The following is a 26,641-nucleotide window of genomic DNA, read 5'->3' as shown; positions in this document are numbered from 1 at the left end:
CTTTCAGAACTAAGTAAGGCCAAGGAGGGTGAGAAAACAGCAAAAATGTTCCCCATGCTGCTAAAGAGGACATAAAAGAAGAGGTTATATTAGTGACTGGGAAGGGTATCGGGACACAGGCAACAGACTCTCAAGAGGAGCATGTGTGGACCTTGGACATATAATAGCTGTTCAGGTCTGGTACAGTTGTGAACTATCCTATTCTAGGATGTCTCCTAAGTATTACTAGTGAAATGTGTTTTTCTGCTATTGAATGTATACTCGGCAGTAATTTTGAGTACTGTTTGACACACCAGTTTCTGCAACCTTCATTGGACACAATGAATCTGAGTCAGAGAGACTGGATCCTGCAGCTCACATATGTGTGCCTCCAAGTAAATTCCAACTTACAGTGACCCTTTTGAGGGTTTTCCAGGTAGAGAATATTCAGAAGTGGTTTACCATTTCTTCTGAGAACACCTTGGAACCAGAGGGAAATCGAACATCCAAATTCTACAGCCAGATGCCTATCCCAATGAGCTATCCAGCCAGCATCTTACAGCTCATAAAAGACTTGATTTTCAGGGAATATCCCTGTTTCACTGTCTAACCCATTCAAGTCTTCCAAAGTAGTTTGTAGACTTTTTATATAAAGTGGAAGGGCTGCCTGGAAGGACATTAAATGGAAATCTGATAGCACAGTTGCATGCATTTTTAATTTAAAAACAGCCGTCAAGGCTCCTTTCAGAAAAGATGTGAACATGAAAACAGCTAAATAGGACTGTGATAGCAGCAACAGAAATGACCAAAAGTGTTGATTGGGGTTCATAGATATATAGGTGCATTCTGGTTTTGCAACATGGTCTACTGGTTATTTGTAGAATGCTGGCAAAGATATTGGCATAAAACGTAAAGACCAGAGACCAGCCCACTCTTCCCCTTTCCTGTATTAGCACAGGACTACAAGTAGGTTCCCCCAGTCCAATACTCATCATGAGTGCTCTTCTTTTTCTGATATATTTTGTAGTTGGGAGCATGTATAATGTGTGGCCCAGTGTGGGGTCGGCCCAGCTATGTTAAGAAAGACGAGTGAAACAAAGCTGGTTCTGTGGGAAGTTCAGATACTGTACAGACATTGTTTAAGCCAAAGAAGCTGTATACTGTAGCATTTGAAATATTACGTTAGAACTGCAGAAAAATTAATGAGCGATTGCAGGAGGGCCATGGGCTAGCAATAGTCATGGCCATTTGCTTTTTCATGGCTAGACATATCCCTTTTTCTGAATGCATTGCTTTTGTTAGAACAAAATAAAACTCGAGCCACCTGCCAAAGAAAATGTGTCCATATTATACTGTTACATGTTCATTAACAAGTTATCCAAGTTTGAGGCTTCCTGTGTTCTGGCCAATGAACAAAAAAGCACTTGAATAAAATAATTTCTGTCCATCATCTTATGTCATGCTTGGCCCTTTTTCCCACCATAAAAATTCCAGAAAGGTCTGATGTAACTTGGTGTAACAACCTGAATACAACTCAATCAGATGCAACATTCTTGTTGCACTGCAGTTTAACCTGGAGTGTAGTGCCCCATTGTGATAAGCTTTTATTGGCCTCTTAAAGGTGTTTCATATATATAAATAGGTAGAGAAGCTGAGGTACTTATCTTTGTCCTACAGCCCAAATTATACAGCTATAGTTTATCAGACTGAAACCACAAAATACTTGTACCTCATTCCTTATTATGGAGGCTGACAGTCACAGAAGCAATTTAGGGTGACACATCCTGTTCTCTAGTGTAATCTACAATATGCAACAGGATTACAGCCACTGCTGAATAAGCAATTTTTTTCTGTAACAGAGTTATACAGATAGATATAAATAACTGAGCCATTTTCATTTGTTACTGGTCGTAGTCATTTATATTTATCCTTTCTATAGATCTTAAAAGGGGTATTAATTACTGTACAGACATTTTATCTATGTAAGCCGCCCCGAGTAGACATTGTCTAGAGGGGCGGGGCAAAAATCTAATAAATACATAAATAAATTTGTCACCAAAAAGTATTTGCTGAAGCATTTCAGACGCACAAGTGTACATATTAAGATGTGTGTGTTGTGTTTAGTCGTTTAGTCGTGTCCGACTCTTCGTGACCCCATGGACCAGAGCACGCCAGGCCCTCCTGTCTTCTACTGCCTCCCGGAGTTGTGTCAGGTTCATGTTGGTTGCTTCGCAGACACTGTCCAGCCATCTCATCCTCGGTCGTCCCCTTCTCCTCTTGCCATCACACTTTCCCAACATCAGGGTCTTTTCCAGGGAGTCTTTTCTTCTCATTAGATGGCCAAAGTACTGGAGCCTCAGCTTCAGGATCTGTCCTTCCAGTGAGCACTCAGGGTTGATTTCCTTTAGAACTGATAGGTTTGTTCTCCTTGCAGTCCAGGGGATTCTCAAGAGCCTCCTCCAGCACCACAATTCAAAGGCATCAATTCTTCGGCGGTCTGCTTTCTTTATGGTCCAGCTCTCACTTCCATACATCACAACAGGAAAAACCATAGCTTTGACTATTCGGACTTTTGTTGGCAAGGTGATGTCTCTGCTTTTCAAGATGCTGTCCAGATTTGTCATCGCTTTCCTCCCAAGAAGAAGGCGCCTTTTAATTTCAGGGCTGCTGTCTCCATCTGCAGTGATCATGGAGCCCAGGAAGATAAAATTTGACACTGCCTCCATATCTTCCCCTTCTATTTCCCAGGAGGTGATGGGACCAGTGGCCATGATCTTAGTTTTTTTGATGTTGAGTTTCAGACCGTTTTTTGCACTCTCCTCTTTCACTCTCATTACATATTAAGATACCTTACCTAAATTTCTACCTTTATACTAGAGAAGAGCATAAGCTGAACCACTATGAGATAATCTTTGATCATTATTTTATTGCATTTGATGTTAGAAAGCCAGTTATATAGTTATTGTCAAAATGTTCACTGAGATAGCAGGTTTATATTTAAATTTCATGCCCAGGTACAGCACTTGGGTATTTTATCATCCTGAAATGTGCAGCAAGAATTTGGCAAACACAGCTTTTATGTGGTTAATTAAGGCAGCGAACATGAGCTAAAGTAGGCCAGGGCTTAACCTCAAAACTGAGCAAAACATAACAAAGCAATAGTGGCTGTAAATAAAACTAGAGCAGAGATGTGTAATAAAGGGAGTCTTCTATGTCAACAAGGTGTCAACCAGAAGTAAAGGAAACAGTTTTGCCCATTATACAAGAGTTGCAATATAATCATGTTGCAGTGAACACTGAAGAATGGAGTCGTACAGTAACAAGGTTTTTTTAAAAAACGCAGGCAGTTTATTGTAGGCCTCTTGAAAAGGTGCACAGAACAGGAGAATGGAATGCCTTCATGTCTATACAGAACTCATGACTGATCTAAAAACTCAATCTTGCCAATGAAATTTCATTCATCATGAAGTTGTTTTCTTTTGTTTCTTCTTCTCATTTTCCTCCTTCTCCTTTTCAATTTCAGCAACATACTTTTCAATTTCATCAGGACTCAAGATCTGTAATACACAGGGGCAAACGTTAAAACGGGGCTGCCCACCAGAGTGCCAAGTTCACCCATGGGCTTTTCTATGGCTCTTCTCTTACAGAAAATCCTAACACCCCAATCCTGAAACCCACTCTTAAGGTTGTATTCTTAAACTGTCAAACTCAGTTTTAAAAGAGAGTAATTCATTATCTAGGTTTTATCTTTTGGAACATAGGTGCTCTGAGAAACATGGAACAGCTGACTATGATATATGAATTGTGACTACCTCCTGAACAGATATAATCTGTCAGTGGATCCAAACTGGCAATCTAAACTTTTAGATTACTATCATATGTTGTGTCTGGAGATGCCCTTCTTGACTAGGGTTTAGGTATTGCATCCAGCATCTTGACTGGTTTAGCACATGAAGATCTTAATCTTGCCAGTTATACAGGTTTCCAATTTGCTTCCAAACAAGGCCAATTCAAAGCCTTTTCTTTACCCAGGGCCCAAGTACCTTAAGAATCATATTCTCCTGTATCAACTGTCACATACCCACTACCACAGATTAAGCAGGTGGAAACAACAGAGAAGCTCTCATCTATAATGTTATATTTTATATATTTTTTATTATATATGTTGGAAGCCTCTCAGAGTAGTCAGTTGACTAGATGGGCGGGGTATAAATGCAATAAATAAATAAATAAACCTCAGTCACTCTAATTGTGAAACTCATTCCCCAGAAGATTCACCTGGCATGCATCTTATAATTTCAGTATCACCTTACACCACTTTAATTTTCTCAGCTATTTTAATGGCATGTATTTGAAAACAGCGTAAGGAGGATCATTTAATTTAAAACTGCAGAAAGAATATCAACACATTACCATTTTATTTATTATTTTTAACTGGGTTACTTGCACATTGCTTTGTTATACTGTAAACCAATATGAGATAAATTCTATAAAGGGGCAGCACACTAATAGGAGCTACTCATACTTCTTGCTATCTGCAGAAATGCTTTCTAATCATTCACAGAGCTGCTGAAATCCTGGCCTCGTCCTTCAGCTGGGAAACGTCAAGCCAAATTGTTTTGGGAATAAAGATGGATGTGAATTGCTGGTCTGGTGGTTTGTGCTTTGGACAAAAAGGCGGTTCTCACCCCCACCTCCTCTGGCAAGCGCCCACTCAGAGGCAGCGCAAGGCTTCCCTGCCTTGCCTTCGCTGGCCACTGCCTCTGAGTGGGTACCGACGGAACGCCTGTTTATCCAAAGGATGAATCAGAGATTTATGCCCATTTCCATTTCAGACAGTTTCTCAAAGAGGACAGTGAACTAGAAAGAGGAACAGAACAAAAAGGTGTGTGTGTACATTTCTTACCTGTGCAGGAAGCTAGAAGGAAACTGGTTGAATTAAGCTTCTCTTGTAGACTGTTCATTTTCTATCTGCACTGCCACTAGATTAGGAAGCCACTAGATTTAAATAGTATCCCACTGTAGTTTGTGGGAACAGACCATAGTTACATAAGTACAAGCTCTAACACAGAAAGCAATATTACTAAATGCCCTTTACCTTAAGAGGTTGGTTTCGTCTCATAACTGCCAGCTCAATATTTTTCCCACCGGATTGCACAACCTTATATTCAGGAAAATAAGAAAAAGTGTTAGAAAAAGGCTTATTTAGAAAAAACTCAACTGACATTTTTCCTCATGAAAGAATTTTGACATCTCAGACTGAGCTGCTGCACACCACTCCTATGTGCAAAGGGCTTCTTCAATCTAGAAAAGATTTACTTCATGGGTGGAACTTCTGTAGAATCCAAATATCTCTCAGAACAGCAGGAAAAAGAGAGAAAGGGGGGCAGCCCTTCTCTCATTTCTCCTTTTCTGAATTGTTTTTCCTTTCTTACATCCATCCCACTGAGATCAACATGAATGAAGAGAACTATGCCTGCTGTACACCCAACTGAAAATGGGGACACCAAAGGGTTGCAAGAAAATATCCATGGCCAAATCTTCTTCTGAGGAAGAAATCCAAATAGTCCTGTGGGCTTTTGGGTGGTCTCCTGCACACCTTTGTAGTGCTTGCACACAAAAACTGCATTTTGAACCAATAATTTAAAACTGGATATTTACTATATTTAGTTCTTATTCATTTTGAATGAAGTTAAACTATAACTTAATTTTTTTAAAATCTTACTGACTGAAATTAAAATACCAGATTTCACCTATCAAATCTATTATAGTATCAGTATTTTAGTCTTAGGAAAAACAAAGTGCATATAAATCTATCAATAACCATCGAGGGTGTTAATAGTTAACAGAATCAAGTTTAAGACAGTAAGAACTCAAAATTCTCAGACTTACTTCAAGAAGGGCTTTGATAACAAGTTTAATGGTAAGATCATCTGTCTCAATGGCTTCATCAGTGTAATTTTTTTCCAAAAATTCACGCACTGACTTTGCTCCTCTGCCAATTGCATTAGCCTGAGATTAAAATAAGGTTCATTTGTATTAGTTTATAAGCCAACTGAAAGTTTATGTACGATAAAGGATACATTGCTTATGCACTTTCATTTTCTTTATATACATTATCCTTAAACCAGAGGAACAAGAGACAACATTGAAAGAAAAGATGAAATCAGATAGTAAAAGTCATAGGTAACCAAAGGGTGGCCCTGGGCCAAATGCAGCCTCAGGCCTTAATAAGGCTTTCCCTCAATCTGCCCCCCCCCCACCAAAAAAATGTATTGCCCACAAAAGAAGGGGGGGGGGAAGAAATGCTTTAACACAGCAAAATACCAAGTTCTATAAAACCAGGACGTGGTGGCGCTGTGAGCTAAACCGCAGAAGCCTGTGCTGCAGGGTCAGAAGACCAAGCAGTCGTAAGATCGAATCCACGTGACGGAGTGAGCGCCCATCGCTTGTCCCAGCTCCCGCCAACCTAGCGGTTCGAAAGCCTGTAAATGCGAGTAGATGAATAGGGACCACCTCGGTGGGAAGGTAACAGCGTTCCGTGTCTAAGTCGCACTGGCCATGTGACCACGGAAGATTGTCTTCGGACAAAAACGCTGGCTCTATGGCTTGGAAACGGGGATGAGCACCGCCCCCCTAGAGTCGAACACGACTGGACAAAAATTGTCAAGGGGAACCTTTACCTTTTTGCCTTTATAAAACCAGGACTGGATTTCTGGCCACTTCCAGTTTTATTTCTTATGCATTTGGTAGTCTGTGCAGCCCCACAAATGAGCCCAAGAGAAGAAAACTTGCTTCTGGACTCACCAAAGGTCTCTATTCCTACTGTAAGTGATTAGATGTATCTAAATGAAGTAAATCCAAAATGCAACAATCTTGCTAGGGCAGACAATGCTTCTTCTTCCACACACCTCTTTAAAAAACCTTTCTAGCCACAGAGGTTTGATTATGACATGATACAAAATCACTGCGTTCTATAATGCTTAAAAAAGACAGTATAGTTCCTTCACCTCTCAAAAGGCTGAAGAAAACAGACATAATATAAACAAGTTCCTCCTTCCCCCAGCATCTGGCAGCCGTAGCTTCAGTTAAAGTAATCTGTGAATTCAGTTTAAGTAACCTCAGCGAGGGAAATTACCTTCTTTCAATCATATATCTAAAGAGAGCTATAAAGAAAACCATGTAAACGATCTGAAGACAATACTTTAGCAGAGTTTAAGTCTCCTACCTGACCTAAATCATAATCAAAGTACTTGAAGTTGCAGCCAGTTAATGATAAAAATTGTAATGTTTTAAATAGAATATCAGATTACCACTTGCCATATGTTTAAACAGGCTAACATAGACAATTAACTAGCAGCATGAAGATTACTGCTTCTATTCAAAGTGTTGTTGTGGACATCAGTGTCATCTGAACGATCACAAATGGTCCAGAATGGGAAACAATGAACAGAAGGTGATTAAGAAAGTAAGGATGGATAAGACTACACAGTTACAAGAGAGACTGGTTACATTGCAAACAGGCTATATGTACGCAAGGAAAATGCTCTTACAGTGGTGCCTCGCACAGCGATCACTCTGTATAGCGATGAAATCGCTTAGCGACAGTTTTTGCGATCGCAAAAGCGATCGCTTTGCGATATTCCCTAGGGGGAAATTTCACTTTGTGATGATCACAGGGAAGCGATCATCGCAAAGCCCCCATTTTCGCACAGCTGATCGGCGGTTTCAAAACGGCCGCTGGGAAAAAAACATGGCCGCCTGCTGTGTTTAGGGAGGGATTCCTCGCATTAGAGGCACTGAAAATGGCGGAGCTGTGGAGGATCTTCGCTCAATGGTGAGTTTTAAGCCCACAGGAACGCATTGAAGGGGTTTCAACGCGTTTCTACTGGCTTTTTAATATCGTATAGCGACATTTTCGTTCTCCAGCGATTTTTGCGGAAGGAATTAACGTCGCTAAGTGAGGCACCACTGTATCACCTTTATTCCAGCCAAACAACACCAATCAACTCACCTTCCATGCATGATATGTGCCAGAAGGGTCAGTCTGATACAGTCGTGGAGTTCCATCAAAATCAAATCCCACAATGAGGGCAGAAATACCAAAAGGTCGGCGACCATTACTTTGGGTATAGCGCTGAGGAGAAACAGAGAAGCTTCATATTATAGCAGAACGGTACACGGTTGAAGTAAATATCTCTGATAAAATAATTTCACAGCTGATAACCTGGACACAGGGCAATTTTTTCTGAATTTGTTCTGTGAGAAACATAAGTCACTATCAGTAAATGCCCTGCAGAGTGATTCCCTGGAGCCATTTTTATATCAATAGTGGGAAAACAGAAAGAGCCAATTTATTTATCTGAAGTCATTCCATCCTATAGCTGTGTCTGACTGAGTCATGAATTTTTACTAAGTGAAACAATGGGATTATAGGAACTTGCCCAGGAATAAGTCTCATTTAACTCAGAGGGACTGACCTATTGGTGAGCAGCCTTGTATAGGACTGCCTAGCCCTATCTTATGAAGTCTGCCTTCTTATGAACAGCTATACTGCAAATTGTTCAGAGATACTAGATGTGTCCCAAAAAATTAATAGTTAAATGCATTAATGCAGCCAAGGATCCTACTGAACGTAGCAGCAGCAGAAAGTAAAAATTGAAGGAGAAACTAGAATTTTGACTTTACATACAATAGGTATTACATTTTCTTATAAAATTTTGGAAAATTTGTTTAAAGACATATTTACTGTACAGAGCTAACACTAAGTAACTAAATGAGAGTTAAAGGAGACAAGTATGTTAAGCTACAGAAATCACGAAGACAACTTGGTCTAGCACTCTTCTGTATTGCTTTTCACAGTCTTTCGGAGAAACATACTATTCATCTACAATTTTGGTAAAATAAGTTGCCTTATATTCTACTTCTTTGGAGTTCATTGATGCATGAAAAAGAAGCTACACAACATTAAACTTTAGTTAACTACCTTTTAACAACAAGAACTATCTTATTCTTTTCTTTTTACATACCTGCTTCAGGCTAGCAATATAACGTGTAATATATTCCACAGTAACAGGATCCTCTACTGTAAGTCTGTGGCTTTGACACTCCACACGTGCTCTGTTTATAACTATTCTAGCATCTGCTGTCAGCCCTGAAAATATTTTTAAAAAACAAAAATGCAGCATTTAACATAATGGGCATGGAAGCACAAAAGGTATTTATTATCCTCCTAGTTAAAAATGACAACTTTCAAGAAAATATTGTTCTACAAGCTCTGAAGCATATATTGGCAAAGTTAAAGTTCCCTGAAGTGCAAAGAGTCAAACTAAAATGTGAACAATTATTTTTCCCCACAGAATACTTAGAATGCAATTAGAAAGGTATGTAAGAATTAAGAACTAAATTTTAACTTCCCCATTTAGATATTCCTCTTTGCATCTATACTCAGCTAAGGTTCATAAATGACTACATGTTTTCCCATATAATGCAATACATTGTATCTGCTTCATAACACATATAAAACAAGTGTGCAAGAAAGAAAAGTGCATCAGTCACTTCATAGGGCAAGCTTCAAAAATTCTAACTCAGCAACAGGGAGATGTCCATTTAATTCTTGGATACCCAAAGTACTGCCCCCAGACTGCATACAGCCCTGGGATGGGATAAGAAATTCCGTTCCCAACACTTTGAAGCCTCCAGAAGCAGTTTTCTGCTTCAGAATAGTGCTGGGAGTCCCCAAGACAAAAAATCAGAACCAGAAATGGCTATTTGGTCTTTTCCTTTTTATGCCCCCCTTTTTTCCAGCCATTTCCTAATGTGACTTGTAACTGACTGGGAGAAAAAGTTTGACTTCCAGGTCCACTAAAGTAGTTCACCTCAGCTCTGAAATCTCTTCCTTCAACCCATAAGAGTCTCATTTATTATAACTTTTTAACCATTCAGTCACTAAATAACTGTTAATTAATAATGGAATGTAAAGGCAAAATATGGCATTGCTTATTTTTTTTCAACATTACAGCACTGTTCCAACAAGTAGTACAGTTTTATCCCAATGCCATTTCTGAAATACCACTTTAGCAGTACCTGCAAATGCCATACAGACATTGTCATCAAGGGCACAGATCTTTCGGACAGTTCTTTCATCCTGAAGTTTTGCCACAGATTTCTTCTCTACACCAAGAACCACAATGTCTTTTCCTCGTACGCCAACCTTTAATATTACACAATTTGTTAGAAGACAATTTTGATTCAAATCCACAGTCCATGTAAATTAAACTCATTTATGACTACCAAAGCATATTTGGTACAGTCCAATTTTTTTTTAATTTGCCTCCCCACCCTATTTAGATGAAAGATGAAATGAGGAATTGACAACCAGTGTGTCACAGCAGTTAAAAAGCGTTGGACTGGAAATTTAGGGAAAGTGGGCTTAAATCTCTGCTTTATTATTATTAATTATTAATTATTATTATTGTTGTTGTTGTTATTAAATAACTTGGAACTTAAATCTCTGCTTGACCATAAAACTCACTAGCTAGGTGGATTAAAACTGATGGTTTTTAAACTTAAAAACAGAATTTTGTAAAGTTTAAATCAGATTTACTTTAATGAAATGCTTTTGGAGGAAAAATCCAAAGATAGTTTTCTATATAAGATACATTATAGTTCAAAGGTTATTCATCATGAAATAGAGCTTAGTTATGCAGCATGAGTTAAATATTCATGTAATATTTACATTTTTTGTAAATTACTTAAATTAATCCAAGTTATCCAAGATGAGATTGCATGCACTTTTTCACTGTAAGATTGTATAAAATAAACAAACTTTAGGAAAAGACCTTAATCCCATTGTTGTTCTGCAAATCTATGTACAAATAATGAACATGTTACTGTAAGACCATGGTATACCCAGGGGGTTGGTTTCAAGCCTCCCCACAGATGCTGAAAAATGTGGATGTAGCGAACGCTATACATTGCACTGTCTGTGTATTCCTCTAATGGCCAGTTCTGGTAAATACACCCTGGAAATATTTATAAATATGCATTTCGGGCGGAGGGTATTTAGTATTTTCAGGCAATGAATAAGTGAATCAGTGGATTCTGATCCTGTGGATAGCAGGGTTCCTACTGTACCTTCAATATTAGGTTTGAAGATTACTTGGAAGATAGTTGCTTTTTAAAAAGATATTTTGTTTAACCACTTCAGTTAATAAGCACTGTTAAAATATGTATGCTAGTAATGGTATTGTTTTATTTAAATAAAACAATTTAAGTGGTTCTCCAAATATAACTGATTAACCTATTAAACTAAAATCAGCTCCGATATGTTTTACTAATCTGACATATAATTCTAAATATGAAATCGTCATCTAGCTGGAAATACTAAAGATTATATCTACCAGCAAGATTGAGTCTTTACATTTAAAAATCATGATTATTGATTTAAATCACGATTTAAATCAACTTGATTTAAATCAAATCCACCCTGCTCACTGGATGACCTTGGTGCTGGTTATATATTTCCAGTCTCACCAATCTCACAAAGGATGCTGCAAAAATAAAGGAGATGCCATGTATGCCACCTTGAGCAAACTGGAGGAAAGGCGGGGTATAAATGCAACATACAAGTGTTAGTTTATTTGGCACAGAATTTGGACATGTAAACCTATAAGCAGCATTACTTTCTATGACATTACGGTTAGTAAATCATATATCAATAAACTGCAGAAAATTGCATATATACTGCCTTATATAGTTTTATGGTGATACAGAAATGTTAAGGTAAGTTTTAAACAGCCTCTCATTTTCTTTTATCTGATCTTTTTGTTTTTGTTTTCCTAGAAATCTTGTGTTTTGTAGAATCCATAGGTATAAACTCAACTGCCAATCCCAACTAGAGTGGAACAACTGAATCAACTGCTAAATATGAAGTCACAGCTGATTTAACTGTATACTCTGTTTCAGAGTAGCATAACACTAAAAACGGAGTCCACAGGAGTGAGACTATTTGCACAAAATATCAACACCATGAACAAAAGGCAACGTTGTTCCCAACTCTGGCAATATATGAGAGGGAATAAATTACAAAGCAATTTGTTAATTTTGTCACCTTAACAAAATTCCAAATGTTTATCAACTGCCAACCATCATGTACACATGAGCAGAATTTTTACTGCTGTTCCAAGTTCAAGATGGAAACTTTAATTGCTCTCAAGGCAAACTATCACTATAAATCAACACTTATCTCCTGGATTTCCTTAAAAGATGTGGAAGCAACCTCTAATAAAAGTAAATTAAAGCAAACATGCATATGTATTTAGGGCTGATGAGAATGCTGTACTTTTGAATTAGTAGCAACATGCATAGTTGCCTTGTTTTTTGATACATATTTTTCTGGAGCTACTAGAGTGTGAAATACTGATTTTACACATTTACTGTGACATAGCTGGGTCTAATAATAATAATACCACCCCCGTGGTAGGTGGCTTGGGTGGCTCTCTCACATTTGGGGGGACCACCTTGGCCGCGAAGAGTGGGGTCTGCAGCCTCGGCATATATTTGGACCCGACGCTCACCATGGAAACTCAGGTGGCGTCGGTAGTCCGCACCGCATTTTTCCATCTTTGGCGGATTGCCCGGCTGCGACCCTATCTTGACATGCACTCACTACCTTGGTGCATGCGCTCGTAATCTCAAGATTAGATCACTGTAACGCGCTCTACGTGGGGCTGCCTTTGAGGCTGACACGGAAACTTCAGGTGGTGCAGAATGCAGCGGCCAGGCTCCTTACAGGAGTGAGAAAATATCAACACATCTCTCCAATGCTGGCCGCATTGCATTGGCTGCCCATCTGTTTCCGTGTCAACTTCAAAGTTTTAATGCTTACTTATAAGGCCCTAAACGGTTTAGGACCTCGATATTTGGCGGAACGCCTCCTCCCACCAAGGTCTACCCGGATCACCCGCACGAGTCAGGAGGTGAGGCTGAGGAGCCTGACGCCGAGAGAGGCCCGGAAGGAGAAGACACGAAACCGTGCCTTCTCGGCGGTGGCTCCTCGCCTCTGGAACAATCTCCCTCCGGTGATTCGCGCGGCCCCCATGCTGGGCACCTTTAAAACCCAATTAAAAACATGGCTGTTTATTCAGGCCTTCCCTCCAGCCAACTCTTGATTTTTTCTTACTTTTCCTTTTTATCTTTACTGCTGTTCTTGCTTGATTATTATGTATTTGTCTATGTTTTATTATTTGATTTTATATTTGGAAGCCGCCTAGAGTGGTCCGGTGGGCCAGATAGGCGGGGTATAAATTAAATAAATAAATAAATAAATAATAGAACAGTTCTACAATTCTTCAGATAAATCACAAAAATCAGCAGGCTCAATTCTTATTCTGATACAACTCAATGCAAGTGCATCTGCTCCGTATACTGGTCTAGAATCTGCCACTTCAGGACAGTATTTGACTTCATCTGTGAGGTGTTTCTAATAAGCTTCAAACACCAAGTCTTCAGCTGTCTCAACTATACCAGTCACTTGTGGGTCAATCGCCACTTCCTAATAAGCAAGCATCTAAGGATTTCCTGGAGAACAAAATTGGGTGCCTATACCATTTTAAGATAACTGGAAAGGTCCAAAACATAGTAGATCTAGACATGCTTTATATCATCTCAGTTCAGTAATATATTTACTGCAACTTAGGTCAGTGATTCCCATGCTTCAGATGGAGTGAGTGACAACCCAAGAGGCTTGCCAGTTTATTTTATTTTTTTTACACCACCTTCCTCCTTGAAATGACCCAAGACAGCTTTTCATTAAGTCTACTTTTAGCTAGTATACTACCCCAATTCTTTCATAACCTCCACCATTAGGTAGGTGTCTTATACTCATAAGAGTTTACAACTCTCATGGCGCAGTGGTTAAAACGCTGTACTGCAGCTAAAACTGTGCTCACGACCTGGGGTTCAAATCCCAGGTAGCCAGCTCAAGGTTGACTCAGCCTTCCATCCTTCCGAGGTCGGTAAAATGAGTACCCAGCTTGCTGGGGGGGGGGGGCAATGTGTAGCCTGTATAATTAAAATTGTAAACCGCCCGGAGAGTGCTTGTAGCGCTATGGGGCGGTATATAAGTCCAATAAATAAATAAATAATAAATAAATAAATAAACAACCTGCAAAATGAACCATCACTCTTTTCCTATACTACATTATTTAGAGAAGCCTTCTATAACAATCCTGCCTGATTTTACATCTAATTTTATGCCTCTGTTCTGCCTTATCTGATAACTGACATTAAGCCTCTTGTAGTATGCTTTATAGGCTCTTGGTTTTATTTATAACTCTATAGTTGCCAGGTTATATTTTATTTTGCTGTAAACTGCCCAAGACATTGTGCATCAGTAATGGGATGGTATATAAACCAGCTAAACTCAGTTCAGTTATATATTTACTGCAGCTTAGGTCAGTGATTCCCATGGAGTGAGTGACAAATATTGCCTGTGCAAGTAAGGTGGTGGGGGAAAAGAAAAGGGCTGAAATGTCCTTAGCCCCAAAACAAAAAAATGTGACCTACAAATGCATTCACATTACATTGCTTCAGAGTATGTGGACTTACATAAAATTTTATTTCTGTACCTCTCCTTCCCTCCCAACAAGCTATCCCCATTTTCTATTTAAACAACATGGGCTAAAAGTGTGAGGGAGGATTTGGGTGTGTATGTGTGTTTCCCCTTGGAAGGGACCATAAATCCGCAGCCTGAACTTAACCTCCAACACCTGCCCCTCTTCTTCTGCCCGGTGGTTCCAAGCCAGTCTGAGGAAGTGAATTTCCTCAGGGAAGCTCACCTATGCATCTATATCAATATACTGTAATATGAGCTTTCCTGGGGACGTCCATTTCCTCAGACTGGCTTAGAACTACAGCCCCATATAGGTGATATAGATACAGAGGTGATATATATAAAGGTTTTTTTAAAAAAAGAAACGCGTTTTTGTCTTATTTATTTAGTTTACTTTTTCTATTTTGCTTTTCCCGACACAGCCAGGGCGAACATCCCGAGCGAAAACCTTAGGCCGCCGCCTCGTTACTTCTACTTCTCCTCCCCGCCCCGCCACTTGTTCTTTTGCCTTCCCAACGGCGGAGACAAATTGGGGGAAGATGGGCAAATTGGATTTGGATCTCAATTTATTTTAAGCGGCGAGGTGTAGCCACGCGGGCCGTTCCCGAAAACCGCCTCCTGGTTGGGATGCAGCTCGTTCACGGTACGCAAAACGGGGAGCCCCCTTCCTTACCTCCCTCCCTCCCACCCACCCACCTACTCGCGGCTGCCCTCCAAGGCCCTCCGTCCCTCAGTTTCGTGGCGCAAAGGCCATTTTCTCCCCTTCCCCTCCCCCCCTCCCAAACAGTCGCCTCAGGGGCTCTTTCTTTACCGCGGTGGAGCCTTTTTTCACGGCCTCCTGGGCGTACTCGACTTGGAAGAGGTGCCCGTCTGGGGAGAAAACGGTGATAGCCCGGTCGTAGCTCATGCCGACGGCCTGACGAGAGAACCCCGCAACGACGCGCCCGGCCTGAAGGGAAGAAAGCACCGGCCGCCCGAGGATTTTTTTTTTTACCCCTTCAAAACAGCACCGTCACTTTCGTTCACCGCGCAGGCGCGTCGCGTCACCCCCACGCGCGCGTGCGCGCAGGCTTCTTCGCGCAACGCCCTTGACGTAGAACTCCGCCGCTTTTACTACACAGGGAAGTTGTGAAAACAAACACAGGCAAGGGAAAAAAAATAAGAAGGCTCTACGTCAAGTACGTACCTGCCGCCACAGGCAACTCCGCCTCCCTGTTTTGCATACACTACACAGCGACGGATGGAATTGGTCGGCTGATAAGGGATGTGGAAAGACAAGGTCATAAGGTACTGATGCGGTGGGGAGGGGCTTGTCCCTCCGCCAGTAGCGCAGGTAAGGTCATTAGGTGGCGTTACGCCTGTGACGTTTGCGCAGTTTTGCCTCCCTCGCTCCTCCCACTCTTTCTCTCTGTGTCTCCCCCGCCCGCTTCTCTCTACCTGCCGCGCCCACGCATTTGGCGTAGCGCAGCCGCCTCTTCTTACGTACTTGGCGCATCAAGATGCTCTTGTGAGAGAGAGTTGCTATTCGCTTGCGACAGGAAACCCAGCAGCAGGGATGCACCATGTGCAACGCGAAGGGGAGGAGGGGAAGGTGGATTTGGAGAGGAAGGAGGGGGGGCGACAGCAACGCAGCTCAGGTGGCTTTGCTGGTTCCCCCACCGCCAGACCTCAGCAGCTGGCTCTCCGCCTTGCCTTGGGAGTAGAAGCGTCCAGGTAAAAGGGGTGCATGGAGGTTCTTGGTGCAATGCCCCAGGCTCCTTGCAAGGCGCAGATTGTACCATCTGCTCAGGCTCCCCTCCTTATGCACTGCGGCGAATGCTGTGCCTTTGCACAGGAATAGCAGCCAGATAATAACAATATTATTACACCCTGGGAACCACTGTATTATTGACAGATCTTTTTAAAAAAATAATAATAACCACGCCACCATGTCGGTTGCCTTTGCTTCTGCTCGTCCAAGAGGCAAAGGGGAGGTCACTCAGCAAACTATCCAGAAGGTAATAGAAAAAATAAATAAAATAAAACGGGGAAGGAGGGAGGGAATAACAGCATGGTATACTATATGCCAGCGGTGTATGCATGTATGTACGTGCGTCTGGGTATGAGGTATATAAATGTTGCGTTTTGGGGGCAAAAGTGTGGCCCGGCTGGCAGGGGCAGGGAAGAGAAGCTTAATTCTACAAGATGCCCCTGCTAAATAGTGAATATGCAAAAGATGTTAAAAGGATGGGCAGCCGGAGAAGGAGGGGAAGGACGAGGTGGAACAAAGCAAAGGTGTTCAGATGATGGCAAAGGAGGAGAGAGAGATTGAGGGGTCACAACAGCTCAGGCAGGCTGTGCAAAAAGAAAAAAAGAAACGGAGACATTTGCTTGCAGGTTATTTCCTTTCCTAGAAATGCTTGCAATGTTTGGCTGCATTGCCAAAATTAAAAAAAAAAAATTTAAAAAGCCAAACTGCAAGCAGGTGGTCTATTTTTGAAAGCATGATCAGCGTGGTGTGTATTTTTTTTGGGGGGGGGGGAGGAGGTGGGTCTTCCTCCGTGCATTTTCCGGATCATTTTTGCAAGCGCTGGAACGTTTGTCGCCTTTTTTTTATTATTAAAAAAAGGAGACGCCACAACGTGCGGCATCAGATGCTTCCCCCTCCCGCCCGACTTCTGTCCTGTTTGCCTCCAGCGTTTGTTCCCCCCCCCCGCGCTATTATTTGGAAAGCAGATGCGTTGCATTCATGCCGAGGGTTGGACGTGGGGTGGGACTCCCTGGACGAGTCGCATTTATTGATGTACATTAAAAAGGCACCTCCGGAGGGGACAATCTTGGAAGCGCTGGTGGCAAGAGAGGTTGGGATTTGGGGGGGGGGGGAAGACGGAGGGGGGAGAGTGGATAGTGGCCCGTCGTAACCTTCCTAAGGCAGGTGTGTCTCCTGGGTGCAAGTTTGAAGCACCGTTTTTCTAAACTGGAGTGGAGAGGAAGATCCCTCCTCCCCGGCTCCCTTTTCACCCGAGGAAGGGTCCGTCAATAACGGGAGAGGTGCGGAGGTGTCAATGCTGAGTAATTGATCTGTTCACGCTTAAACAATAACCCGTGATTTCCAGCGCCTGCCTGCCCCCCCCCCCTTCGCCTTTCTCTCTCTCTGGCTTCTCTGGCTGTGACGATTGCCAGGGAGTTTTTATTATTAAAGTCTCGGGAGAAGAGCTTGAGAAGGGCTCTGGTGGCCTTTTCTCCTTGCGATGGAGATGGTCCAAAGATTGAGAGAGAGAGAGGGCAAGACGTTGTGGCAGAAGGCACAGATCCGGTTATTTTTTCTCTCCCCCTTGCAAAGCTCCGACTGTTTGGGTTTAAAACCCATCCCATGTGCCTAGATCTGGATCTGTGTGTATCTTAAGAAGCCCTTCTCTAGGTCTAGGACAGTGATGGTGAACCTTTTTGAGTCTGAATGCCCAAACTGCGACACAAAATCAACTTTATTTCTTTCAAAGTGCCAATACTACAATTCAAACCTGAATGCTGAGGTTTCAGTTTAGAAAAACCAACTGCTTCTGCCCTGCAAGGGTTAAATGCTTGTGTTCCCCCCCCCCCCCCAATGGGCGGTATTAACAAATAAATACTTTACTTACTGGTCCTCCAAACCCCCATTGGGCTAGACCGGTAATGGTTGCCATTGCACCCCTCTGCTGGACCACTGAACCAGCAGAGGGGAGTGCCAAAATCCGGGATCGGAGGATGGGTATTTCTCTATGGCGACTTATGGCTTGTGTGCCCACAGAGAGGGCTCTGTGTGCCAGCTGTGGCACGCGTGCCATAGGTTCACCATCCCTGGTCTAAGAGAACAACCTAGCCAAAGTGAGGCTTACACATAACATAGAGAGGGAAGGAAAATGTCCAGCAAAGAGGCTTATTTCTGAGTGAACTTAGGGGTACAAATCCTGTTGACTTCCATGTGGGGAAAATGATACTGTGCTAACAACGTGTGTGAGGATTTATATGGTACAAGAGGAGCATTCTCGCTCCAAAGTGGTTTCAGTCTCAGAGACCAAAGCCCATATTTAATTCTCCCACAGAAATCACTGAGAATTTGTTGACCATCTGCTGTATCGTGACAGTTTTTCTTAACAATAATAATAACCATGTGCTGTCAAGGCAGTTCTGACTTATGGAGACTCTTTTTCAGAATTTTCCAGGTAGAGAATGCTCAGAAGTGCTTTGCCGTTCCCTTCTTCTGGAGGTGCCCTAGCACTGTGTCACTTGCCCAAGGCCACACAAGCTGGCTGTACTTACAGGAGGCACAGCGGGGAATCAAACTCCTAACGTCTGGCTCCTTAGTTGGCTGTCTTACAACTTGTACTGGATTATCACAGAGTTTAGTTGCAAAGGTTATGTAGTTGATTGGCACAGTTGTTGTTCCTCTGTGCTGTCAAGTTGCTTTTGATGTATGGTGGCCCTGATTATTATTTTTTTGAAGTAGGTGAGGGGCTTACCACTGCCCCCACGCACCCCTGTGAGTTTTCATGGCAGAGCTGAGATTTGCAATCAGATGGGACAGTAATCGGAAGTGAATTTCACCACTTGAGAATTTGTAATAGTTCTGAAAATTTTGTAGTTTCAATAAGGTGTGTGTAAAAAAGTGCACATTCTGTGCTCTTGTCCATTGTGCATGTAAAGCTGAAAAGAATGTAAGGCTGGTTGGCGTATATCCTTAATACGGAATTTATTGAATTGTGCAGAGTTTAAACAGGGCTTTTAGAGAACAGTTGTGTATTGAGCCCTATGAGGAAAAACTGAAAGAACTGGGCATGTTTAACCTTGAGAAAAGAAGACTAAGGGGAGATAGGATAACATTCTTCAAATACTTGAAAGGTAGTCGTAGAGAGGAAGGGAATATTTGGTCTTGATCATCCCGGAATGCAGGACATGTAATAATGGGCTCAAGTTTCAGAAAGCCAGATTGTGGTTGAATATCGGGAAAATCTTCCTCACTGTCAGAGCAGTTCAACAATGGATCCAGTTACCTTGGGAGTTGATGATCGCTCCAATGCTGGAGGCATTCAAGAGAAAATTGGGCAGCCATCTGTCAGATATAATTTGGTTTGGATTCCTGCACCGAGCAGGGAGTTGGACTTGATGTCCTTATAGACTCCTTCCATCTCAATTATTGTACGAGTCTGTGATCAAGAGGTATACCCTCACTGCAGGTGGAGGCTCTGTTGGTATACCAACAGCAGTTGATAGACCTGATTTTGATCCCATGTCTTATACAACTCTTAGTTGAATTCTAACATAACCTTCCTTCCTGGATCCCACTGCACCCTTAAAAACTAATTTGTGTGGTGAATGCGATTGATATGAGCTTGTTCATACAACCAGAAACTGTTATGTTGGCTAGGACTCTACAGCATGTCTTTTGCATCTTCTGTTAAGAAAAATACCAGGTATAAGTGATGAGAAAAATCTCTGTCAGAGACCTTGGAAAACTGCTGACAGTCAGATCAGACGATAGTAACTTATTTTGAATTGAGAAACAGCAGGCTCTTAAGTTCAAGAAGCTCCTCTCTGTATAAAACATACTCCAGTGTCAGTCTTGCTGGCAGTAGCTTTCTGGGATTCAGACAAGATTTTTTTCCTTGTCCTACATGGAAGTCCTCTCATAGAAATACCAACCACTTCTAATCCTCGAAGGCTTTCACGGCCAGGATCTGATGGCTGTTGTGAGTTTTTCGGGCTCTTTGGCCTTGTTCTGAAGGTTGTTCTTCCTAACGTTTCGCCAGTCTCTGTGGCTGGCATCTTCAGAGGACAGCACTCTGTGCTCTGGTGTAGTTGGCTTTGGGAGTGCAGTATTTATGGCTGTGAGATAGGCTTTTGTCTTTTTCTGTAGATGGGTGATTAGTGTGTCTTGTTGTGGGTGTATTGTTGTGCTAAGGAGAAGAGATTATCTGTCACTGTGGTTGGTGGGTATCATTAGCTGGTCTTTTGTGTGTAGTGATCCCTTGTCACCCAGCCACAAGCACATGGTGTTCAATGCCAGTCCGGATTTCATTGGACCAGCTTAACTGAATGGACTGTGGCCACTCAATAACAGAGGAAAGGGAAATGTTGGAGAAGTGACTAATCAACCCTCACCTTCTTTCATTTTCCTGTTCCCCTTTTTCAATACAGTGGACCCTCTACTTACGGAATTAATCCGTATTGGAATGGTGTCTGCAGGTCGAAAAGTCTGTAGGTCGAGTCTCCATTGACCTACCTGTACAATGCATTGAAAACGGATCAATCCCGTAACTGGCCGTTTTTGTTCCATTTTTGTTCCATTTTTGTTTTTTTCTGGTCTGTAAGTCGATTCTCTGGCTGCAAGTCGAACCTAAATTTTGCAGCCAGAGAAGTCTGTAACTCGAAAAGTCTGTAAGTCAAGCCGTCTGTAAGTCAAGGGACCACTGTAAGTATGGTACTTTTAAGAGCATCCATTGATTTTAGATATAGTTATTGCAAGATAAATAGAAACAGATCTCTTGTTTGTTTGTTTTTCCAACTCACTGCTCACTCTATTTTGTCCCTGAAATATCTGAATGCGAAGTGCACATGGGAAGATTACTTGTGCTGAATCAGACGCTGTCTGGGTTCACCATTTAGTTCAGTCTTGTCGGACTCTGGCTGAGGGCGGCTCCCTGAGGTTCGAAAGCATGAGTCTTTCTCAAAGATGGTTGCATTGAATGTGAGACATTCTGTACACATAGCAGATAGTCTTCCGTGGAGCTACAGAATCCCCCTGTGTGAGGTACACATCACATGTATCACAAGCAATCCCTTAAAGGAAGTGCAGGGAGCCTGTTGTTATTGAAAAGACCTCACTTGGGGTATTTATGGAGGATTAAACTCTTGTGGGGCAACTGGGTCAGAAGCGGGCAGGGTAAACTCTGCCAACCATTTCTTTTTTTCTCTCCTTCCATCTCTGATGTTGTTGTTGTTGTCTTTATTAGAGGTGAGCAGATATGTGCTTTTTGGTTACACCTCCCAAAAGTATCCAGGCCCACAAACAGGACATGAATTCAACAACACCCTCCTCTCCTGCTCTTGTTCTCCAATATGTTTTCCCGAAAATAAGACAGGGTCTTATATTAATTTTTGCTCCGAAAAAAGCATTAGGGCTTATTTTCAGGGCGTGTTTTATTTTTTTATGCACAGCAGTCTACATTTATTCAAATACAGCCATGTCATCTTCTTGTTGCTGCACAATGGTAGAGGGTGGGGTTTCACTTAACTGGGGCTTATTTTCAGGGTAGGGCTTATATTACGAGCATCCTGAAAAATCATACTAGGGCTTATTTTCAGGTTAGGTCTTATTTTCCGAGAAACAGGGTATATGGAGGCATTCTGTCTCCAATACTGTGAAGGTAGTGGCCATCCGTCATTCTGGGATGTAACCACTGTAAGTTCTGTCCTCCCCAGGTGGCCTACATTCTGGTATTATGAGAGGAAGAAAAGTTGTCCCTGTCCATTTCCTCTGCTATGTTCTACAACTTTATACACACTTTTCTCATGTGTGGACAATATTTGTGGTGATTGGGTAACAACTTTGAGAATCTCATTGCTAACAGGGCCCACACAGACCACAGAGTTTTGGAATTCTAGCAGTTGTCAAAACAAACACACACACAAAAACCCCAGATGTTTCCCATCTCTCCTCCAGTGTATCAACCCCTTTCCTCCCTCAGTCAAACACCCTTGAGCCTTGTAGGTTTTCCTCATAAAGAGATTGCTTCAGCCACTTCACTGTTTGGGTTGCCCTTATCTGCATATGTTAAAGCTTCACAGCTTCTTGGTGTTTGGAATTCCTGCAGACAGAGCTGGCCTTATCATGAGCCCATAACCTGTGGTGTTTTAGATTCTGGAGACCTCCAGGTCCCCTTTCTGGCCTGGCCAATGATGAGGGAGATTGGGAGTTGATCAACATCTGGAGGCCCATAAACATTTCCAGCCCTGTTTTGGAAAATTTAATCCAGTCATTAGAGGCAGCAGGTGGGCACAAGCTGTAACCTTGGCCTGTCCTGTGGTCCCAAGATTTCCTACACTCAGGAATAGTGGAAGCCACTCAGCCATGGCCAATATTAAAGTAAAATTCAATTCACCATCCATTTTAGCTTCTGAACATGGATTGGGAGAGGGTTCCCTCCCGTTCTTTGCTGCAGGGCAGGCAGCAAAATGTCTTAGGTTGGCACTGGGTTACAATGGACCTGCAGAACTTGTGCTTTACATTGGAGTTTGAACAGTCTCGGGGAGTGCAGCCATGAATTCTGACGTGGCATTTTATGGGTGGCGTTAAGGATGAAAGGGAATCAATTTATTTAATTGTATTTTACATTCACATTTAACTTTAAGTGCCCTTTTAAAAGTAGGACCAAATGAGAAAGGAAGATGAATGGGGGGGGATATTTAGAGGCTTTTAAAATATTTTTTAAGCGGAAGAAAAAACTTGACTACCTCTAGTGAGAACAGAGCAAGGAGCAGTTTATTTAAATTACAAGAGGGCAGTCTGACTCTGACGTTAAGATTTTAATAACCACATAAGGCAGAGGGGAGGAATCCTTGGTTCCTGATTGCCTGCATAACAGATGATGTGATGCTGCTTTTTAGCAATTTTTATGTTGGTTCTTTCCCTACAGTTCTGAGCAGTTTGGGTCCCTATAATAATTGTGTGCTGCTAAATCCATTCTGATGTACTACAGCAACCCTTTTGGGGGGTTTCTGGTTAAAGAGTACCCAGGAGTGGTTTTACCAGTCCCTTTTTCTGGGGGTACATTTTTTAAGCCTCATATTTTTTAAAAAATTGATTGATTATTTATTTATTTGCTGGCTCATTTTATTTTGGCTTCCGTTGCAGTTTTCCTCTTGCACTGCTCCCTGGAAACAGAGACTCTGACTCCAGAATTTGCCCTAAGGCATAGATCAGTCAGTCATTGCTTTTCATTTGCAGCTAAAAGCCATTTCGCTGGTGTATGGCTGCACAAAATCCTTTTTTTCCTTCATCTTCCTCTGAAGAGAAATGTCTCTCAGGAGGGGAAGAAAGCATTGAGGACGTAGTTCTTGTTTTGATCCTAGCTTCCGTCTAGGCAGTGAAGGAGACCGCAACCTGTATTTCTCTGTCCTTAGCCTGCTAAGTACTGTAGTCTAATCACACCCAAAACCGTTCCTCTCCAAGATGGGCTACAAATGGTGATTCTGTTGTTCTTGTTTCTCTCATGGATACATGTGTACATAATGGCAGAGCTAATTCAGGACATTCCCTCTTTGCTGATTCTCACTGAATCTCGGTGCTAGATATACTAAGCGGACAGCAGAGGAGCATTTCTGAAGCTTGCCCCTAACCCAGACCTTTCTGCATAGAAAACTAGATACTGGAGGAAAGGCTTCTGTCTCCTTGATAACTAATTTTGTTAGATAAGGAATCATTTTCTACAGATCTTCAAAAAGTTGGGGATTCTGGACTACAGATCCCAGAAACATCACAGCCAGCGTCTAAGATATCTGGGAGTTGCAGCTCCCTCCACTCAAAAAATGAATTTTCCAAACTCTGGTTTAACATTGAGGTGCCTTTACACATGTGGCATTCCCCACTTGCATTCTGAAATGGTACAGCCCAAACATTTTTGTCCACTTTGGCGAGAAAGACTCAAGATTGGAGGTTCTCAGAGGTCACTGGAAAATGTAGAGGAAAGGCAATACTTAGTGGACGTGGGTGCCTAGCTAAAGCAAGATTACTGAATCTTTATCCATGTTTGTAATGAAATTTAATGAAAATAATTTGCATATTCAGCATCAATAAATTCTACAGTATTTGTAAACATTATTTCTTTAGTTAATTAGTTATTTTATTCCAGCCTGCCATTCTCCTTCTAAAACTAATTCACGTTTTTCTTTTAGAACTGTGGGTCATACTTCCAACTGCCTTGGGAACGCATTAGGGAAACTTAAATGATTCTTGTGAAAATGTCAGGAAGCTGCTACTCTTCATCCACTAGTGATGTGGTTAAAACATTTTTTGACAGTCAGAATAAAGACATTTGTAATAAAGATGTGATTGTCCCCTTGGAGATGGCGGGAAATTGCATTTAATTGGAAGACCACCTAAAAGTGGTCTGTTGGACATTCACGTTAAAAGCATCTGGAGAACTCATACAAGCCGTTGATTCAGCGAAGAGGCTGGCTAGAAGGTGGTTTTGATGTTGCTTTGACATGTTTTTATTCATTTTCTGAATCAAAAAGAATGAGATAAGCAGCCATTTCCTCTTCATCATCTTGGGAAAAGCAGCTTTAAAAGAATATGAATAAATCACATTCATTATGTGGTTTATTTAATGCACACGATGGGCCGCTTTTCAATGTAGTTTCGTAATGAGTAGCCGGATGAGTTATAATACTGTTTGTATATGCTGGTGTCTTCTAATGATTTACAAGGGGATAATTACTAAAGGTACGTACAGTAAATTAAGTGAAAACATATTCGCGAAGGCTTTCACAGCCAGGATCTAATGGTTGTTTTGGGTTTTCCGGGCTCTTTGGCCGTGTTCTGAAGGTTGTTCTTCCTAACGTTTCGCCAGTCTCTGTGGCCGGCATCTTCAGAGGACAGCAACCATACCAGAGCACAGGTTGCTGTCCTCTGAAGATGCTGACCACAGAGACTGGCGAAACGTTAGGAAGAACAACCTTCAGAACACGGCCAAAGAGCCCGAAAAACCCACAACAACCCTAAGTGAAAACAACTTGAAAGCCATCCTTTGTTAAACTCTAATTATTCCATTCCACCTTAACATCATTTCAATAAAGAAAACTTGGGGTGAGCTATGAAAAGATAAATTTGGGAAAGAAATCTGTTTGATTTGCATTTCTGTGATACGTATTCCATGGCTGCCAAGACTGACTATCTTACTTCTGCAACCATATATTTGCAAGGCTTGCAGTGAACTTCAGAGGGAAACAATACACACAAAACGGCATGTACATTTTAAAGATGTGTAGCCAAAGTGACACATTTTGCTTTAGTCAGTGCAAGAACATGTATTTTAGAAAAATGTGAAGAGTTCAAAGAAATGGATGGAAAAAATATACTTAAATGTACATGTGGGGATAAAAATGTTCCCTAACCAGATGCAGAAATGGGGTGGAAGACATATACGGGTGGAAATTGAGTGTTTCAGCAAGAATGAAACTGATGGATTTACACACTGCTGTGCAAAGTAGGGTTTATTCAGTTCTCAGGTGATCCATTGACTTGGGCAAAGCTACTGGGTTGCAATTTTGCTGTCTTGAACTTCCTTACAGAGGGAAAGGTTTGTCTGTTGGCCCATGTATTGAGGGAGGAGGGTAGCTTTAGGCCCACGATATGAAACTGCCTCATGCTGAACCATCAAACCATTGATCCATTAGTGTTGGCTATTCTTTGTGTACAAAGGCAAAGCTTGGAAAAGTTACTTGGTCACACTAGTGGATGCATTCAGGAAGTAATGGTTTCATTTTTTTCTCCCGGGCTCTGCATCAAATCTGTAGGCAGACAATATTCCCATGATTTAATTCTTATTCATCCTTTCCACTGGAGATGACAAGGACCCGATCTGTGACCTTCTGTATGCAAATTGGGTCCTCTAGCACTGACGTATGGCTCTGTTTTACTGGAGACTCTAAGTGCATCCTTTTACAGTTTGCCACGTAACTGTGTGATTGAACTGATTGCTAATGGATTGGAAGTACTGCTGCTAGACTACAAGTTTACAAGTTAATTATGCAGGATACACATTGCCCCCCCCAGCAAGCTGGGTACTCATTTTACTGACCTCGGAAGGATAGAAGGCTGAGTCAACCTTGAGCCAGCTACGTGGAATTGAACCCCAGGTTGTGAGCACAGTTTTGGCTGCAGTACAGCAGTTTAACCACTGTGCCACGAGGCTCTAGCAGTGGTCCCCAACCTTTTCCCAACCGTTGACCAGTTGGGGGGGGGAGTCCGTGTGCACAAGGGCATGGTGCACTCACGCGCATGTGCAGGGCGCATGCTTGTGGGGGAGACAG

At 41.9% G+C, this 26,641-nt stretch overlaps 2 protein-coding genes across 3 annotated transcripts in view; one reads left to right on the top strand and one right to left on the bottom strand.

Annotated features, from left to right (window-relative positions):
• Positions 1 to 3,304: 3,304 nt before the first annotated feature.
• Positions 3,305 to 15,654, bottom strand: PSMA7 (proteasome 20S subunit alpha 7). The gene is made up of 7 exons (XM_020808122.3): positions 15,405 to 15,654; positions 10,066 to 10,192; positions 9,009 to 9,133; positions 7,994 to 8,116; positions 5,872 to 5,991; positions 5,078 to 5,140; positions 3,305 to 3,536 (listed from the first exon to the last, which is right to left on the bottom strand). The coding sequence occupies exons 1-7, from the start codon at positions 15,498 to 15,500 to the stop codon at positions 3,441 to 3,443; spliced, it is 750 nt and encodes a 249-aa protein (XP_020663781.1). The 5' UTR covers positions 15,501 to 15,654; the 3' UTR covers positions 3,305 to 3,440.
• A 16-nt stretch (positions 15,655 to 15,670) lies between these two features.
• SS18L1 (SS18L1 subunit of BAF chromatin remodeling complex) overlaps positions 15,671 to 26,641 on the top strand; it is a 31,173-nt gene continuing 20,202 nt past the window's right edge. The window contains exon 1 of one of the 2 annotated variants that reach the window (XM_020808118.3): positions 15,671 to 15,926. Coding sequence is in view for 1 of the 2 variants with exons in the window: in XM_020808115.3 (XP_020663774.1) it covers positions 16,522 to 16,590 (69 nt within the window). In the remaining variant the exon portion in view is untranslated. Of the gene's footprint in view, positions 15,927 to 16,057; positions 16,591 to 26,641 lie in introns of those variants that run through there. The other variant, XM_020808115.3, reaches the window with a different exon arrangement.

The sequence above is a fragment of the Pogona vitticeps genome, chromosome 4 (genome assembly GCF_051106095.1).
Source record: "Pogona vitticeps strain Pit_001003342236 chromosome 4, PviZW2.1, whole genome shotgun sequence".
Lineage (NCBI taxonomy): Eukaryota > Metazoa > Chordata > Lepidosauria > Squamata > Agamidae > Pogona > Pogona vitticeps.
Note: the sequence above shows the minus strand (reverse complement) of the source record. Positions and strands in the feature narration are given on the sequence as shown.

Excerpts from the sequence above, each read along its gene's own strand:
- PSMA7 (XM_020808122.3), bottom strand. The coding sequence starts at position 15,500 with ATGAGCTACGACCGGGCTATCACCGTTTTCTCCCCAGACGGGCACCTC. Across the intron at positions 9,134-10,065 it reads TGTCTGTATGGCATTTGCAG|GGCTGACAGCAGATGCTAGA; the intron begins GTACTGCTAAAG and ends AAATATTTTCAG. Across the intron at positions 3,537-5,077 it reads GACGAAACCAACCTCTTAAG|ATCTTGAGTCCTGATGAAAT; the intron begins GTAAAGGGCATT and ends TGTGTATTACAG.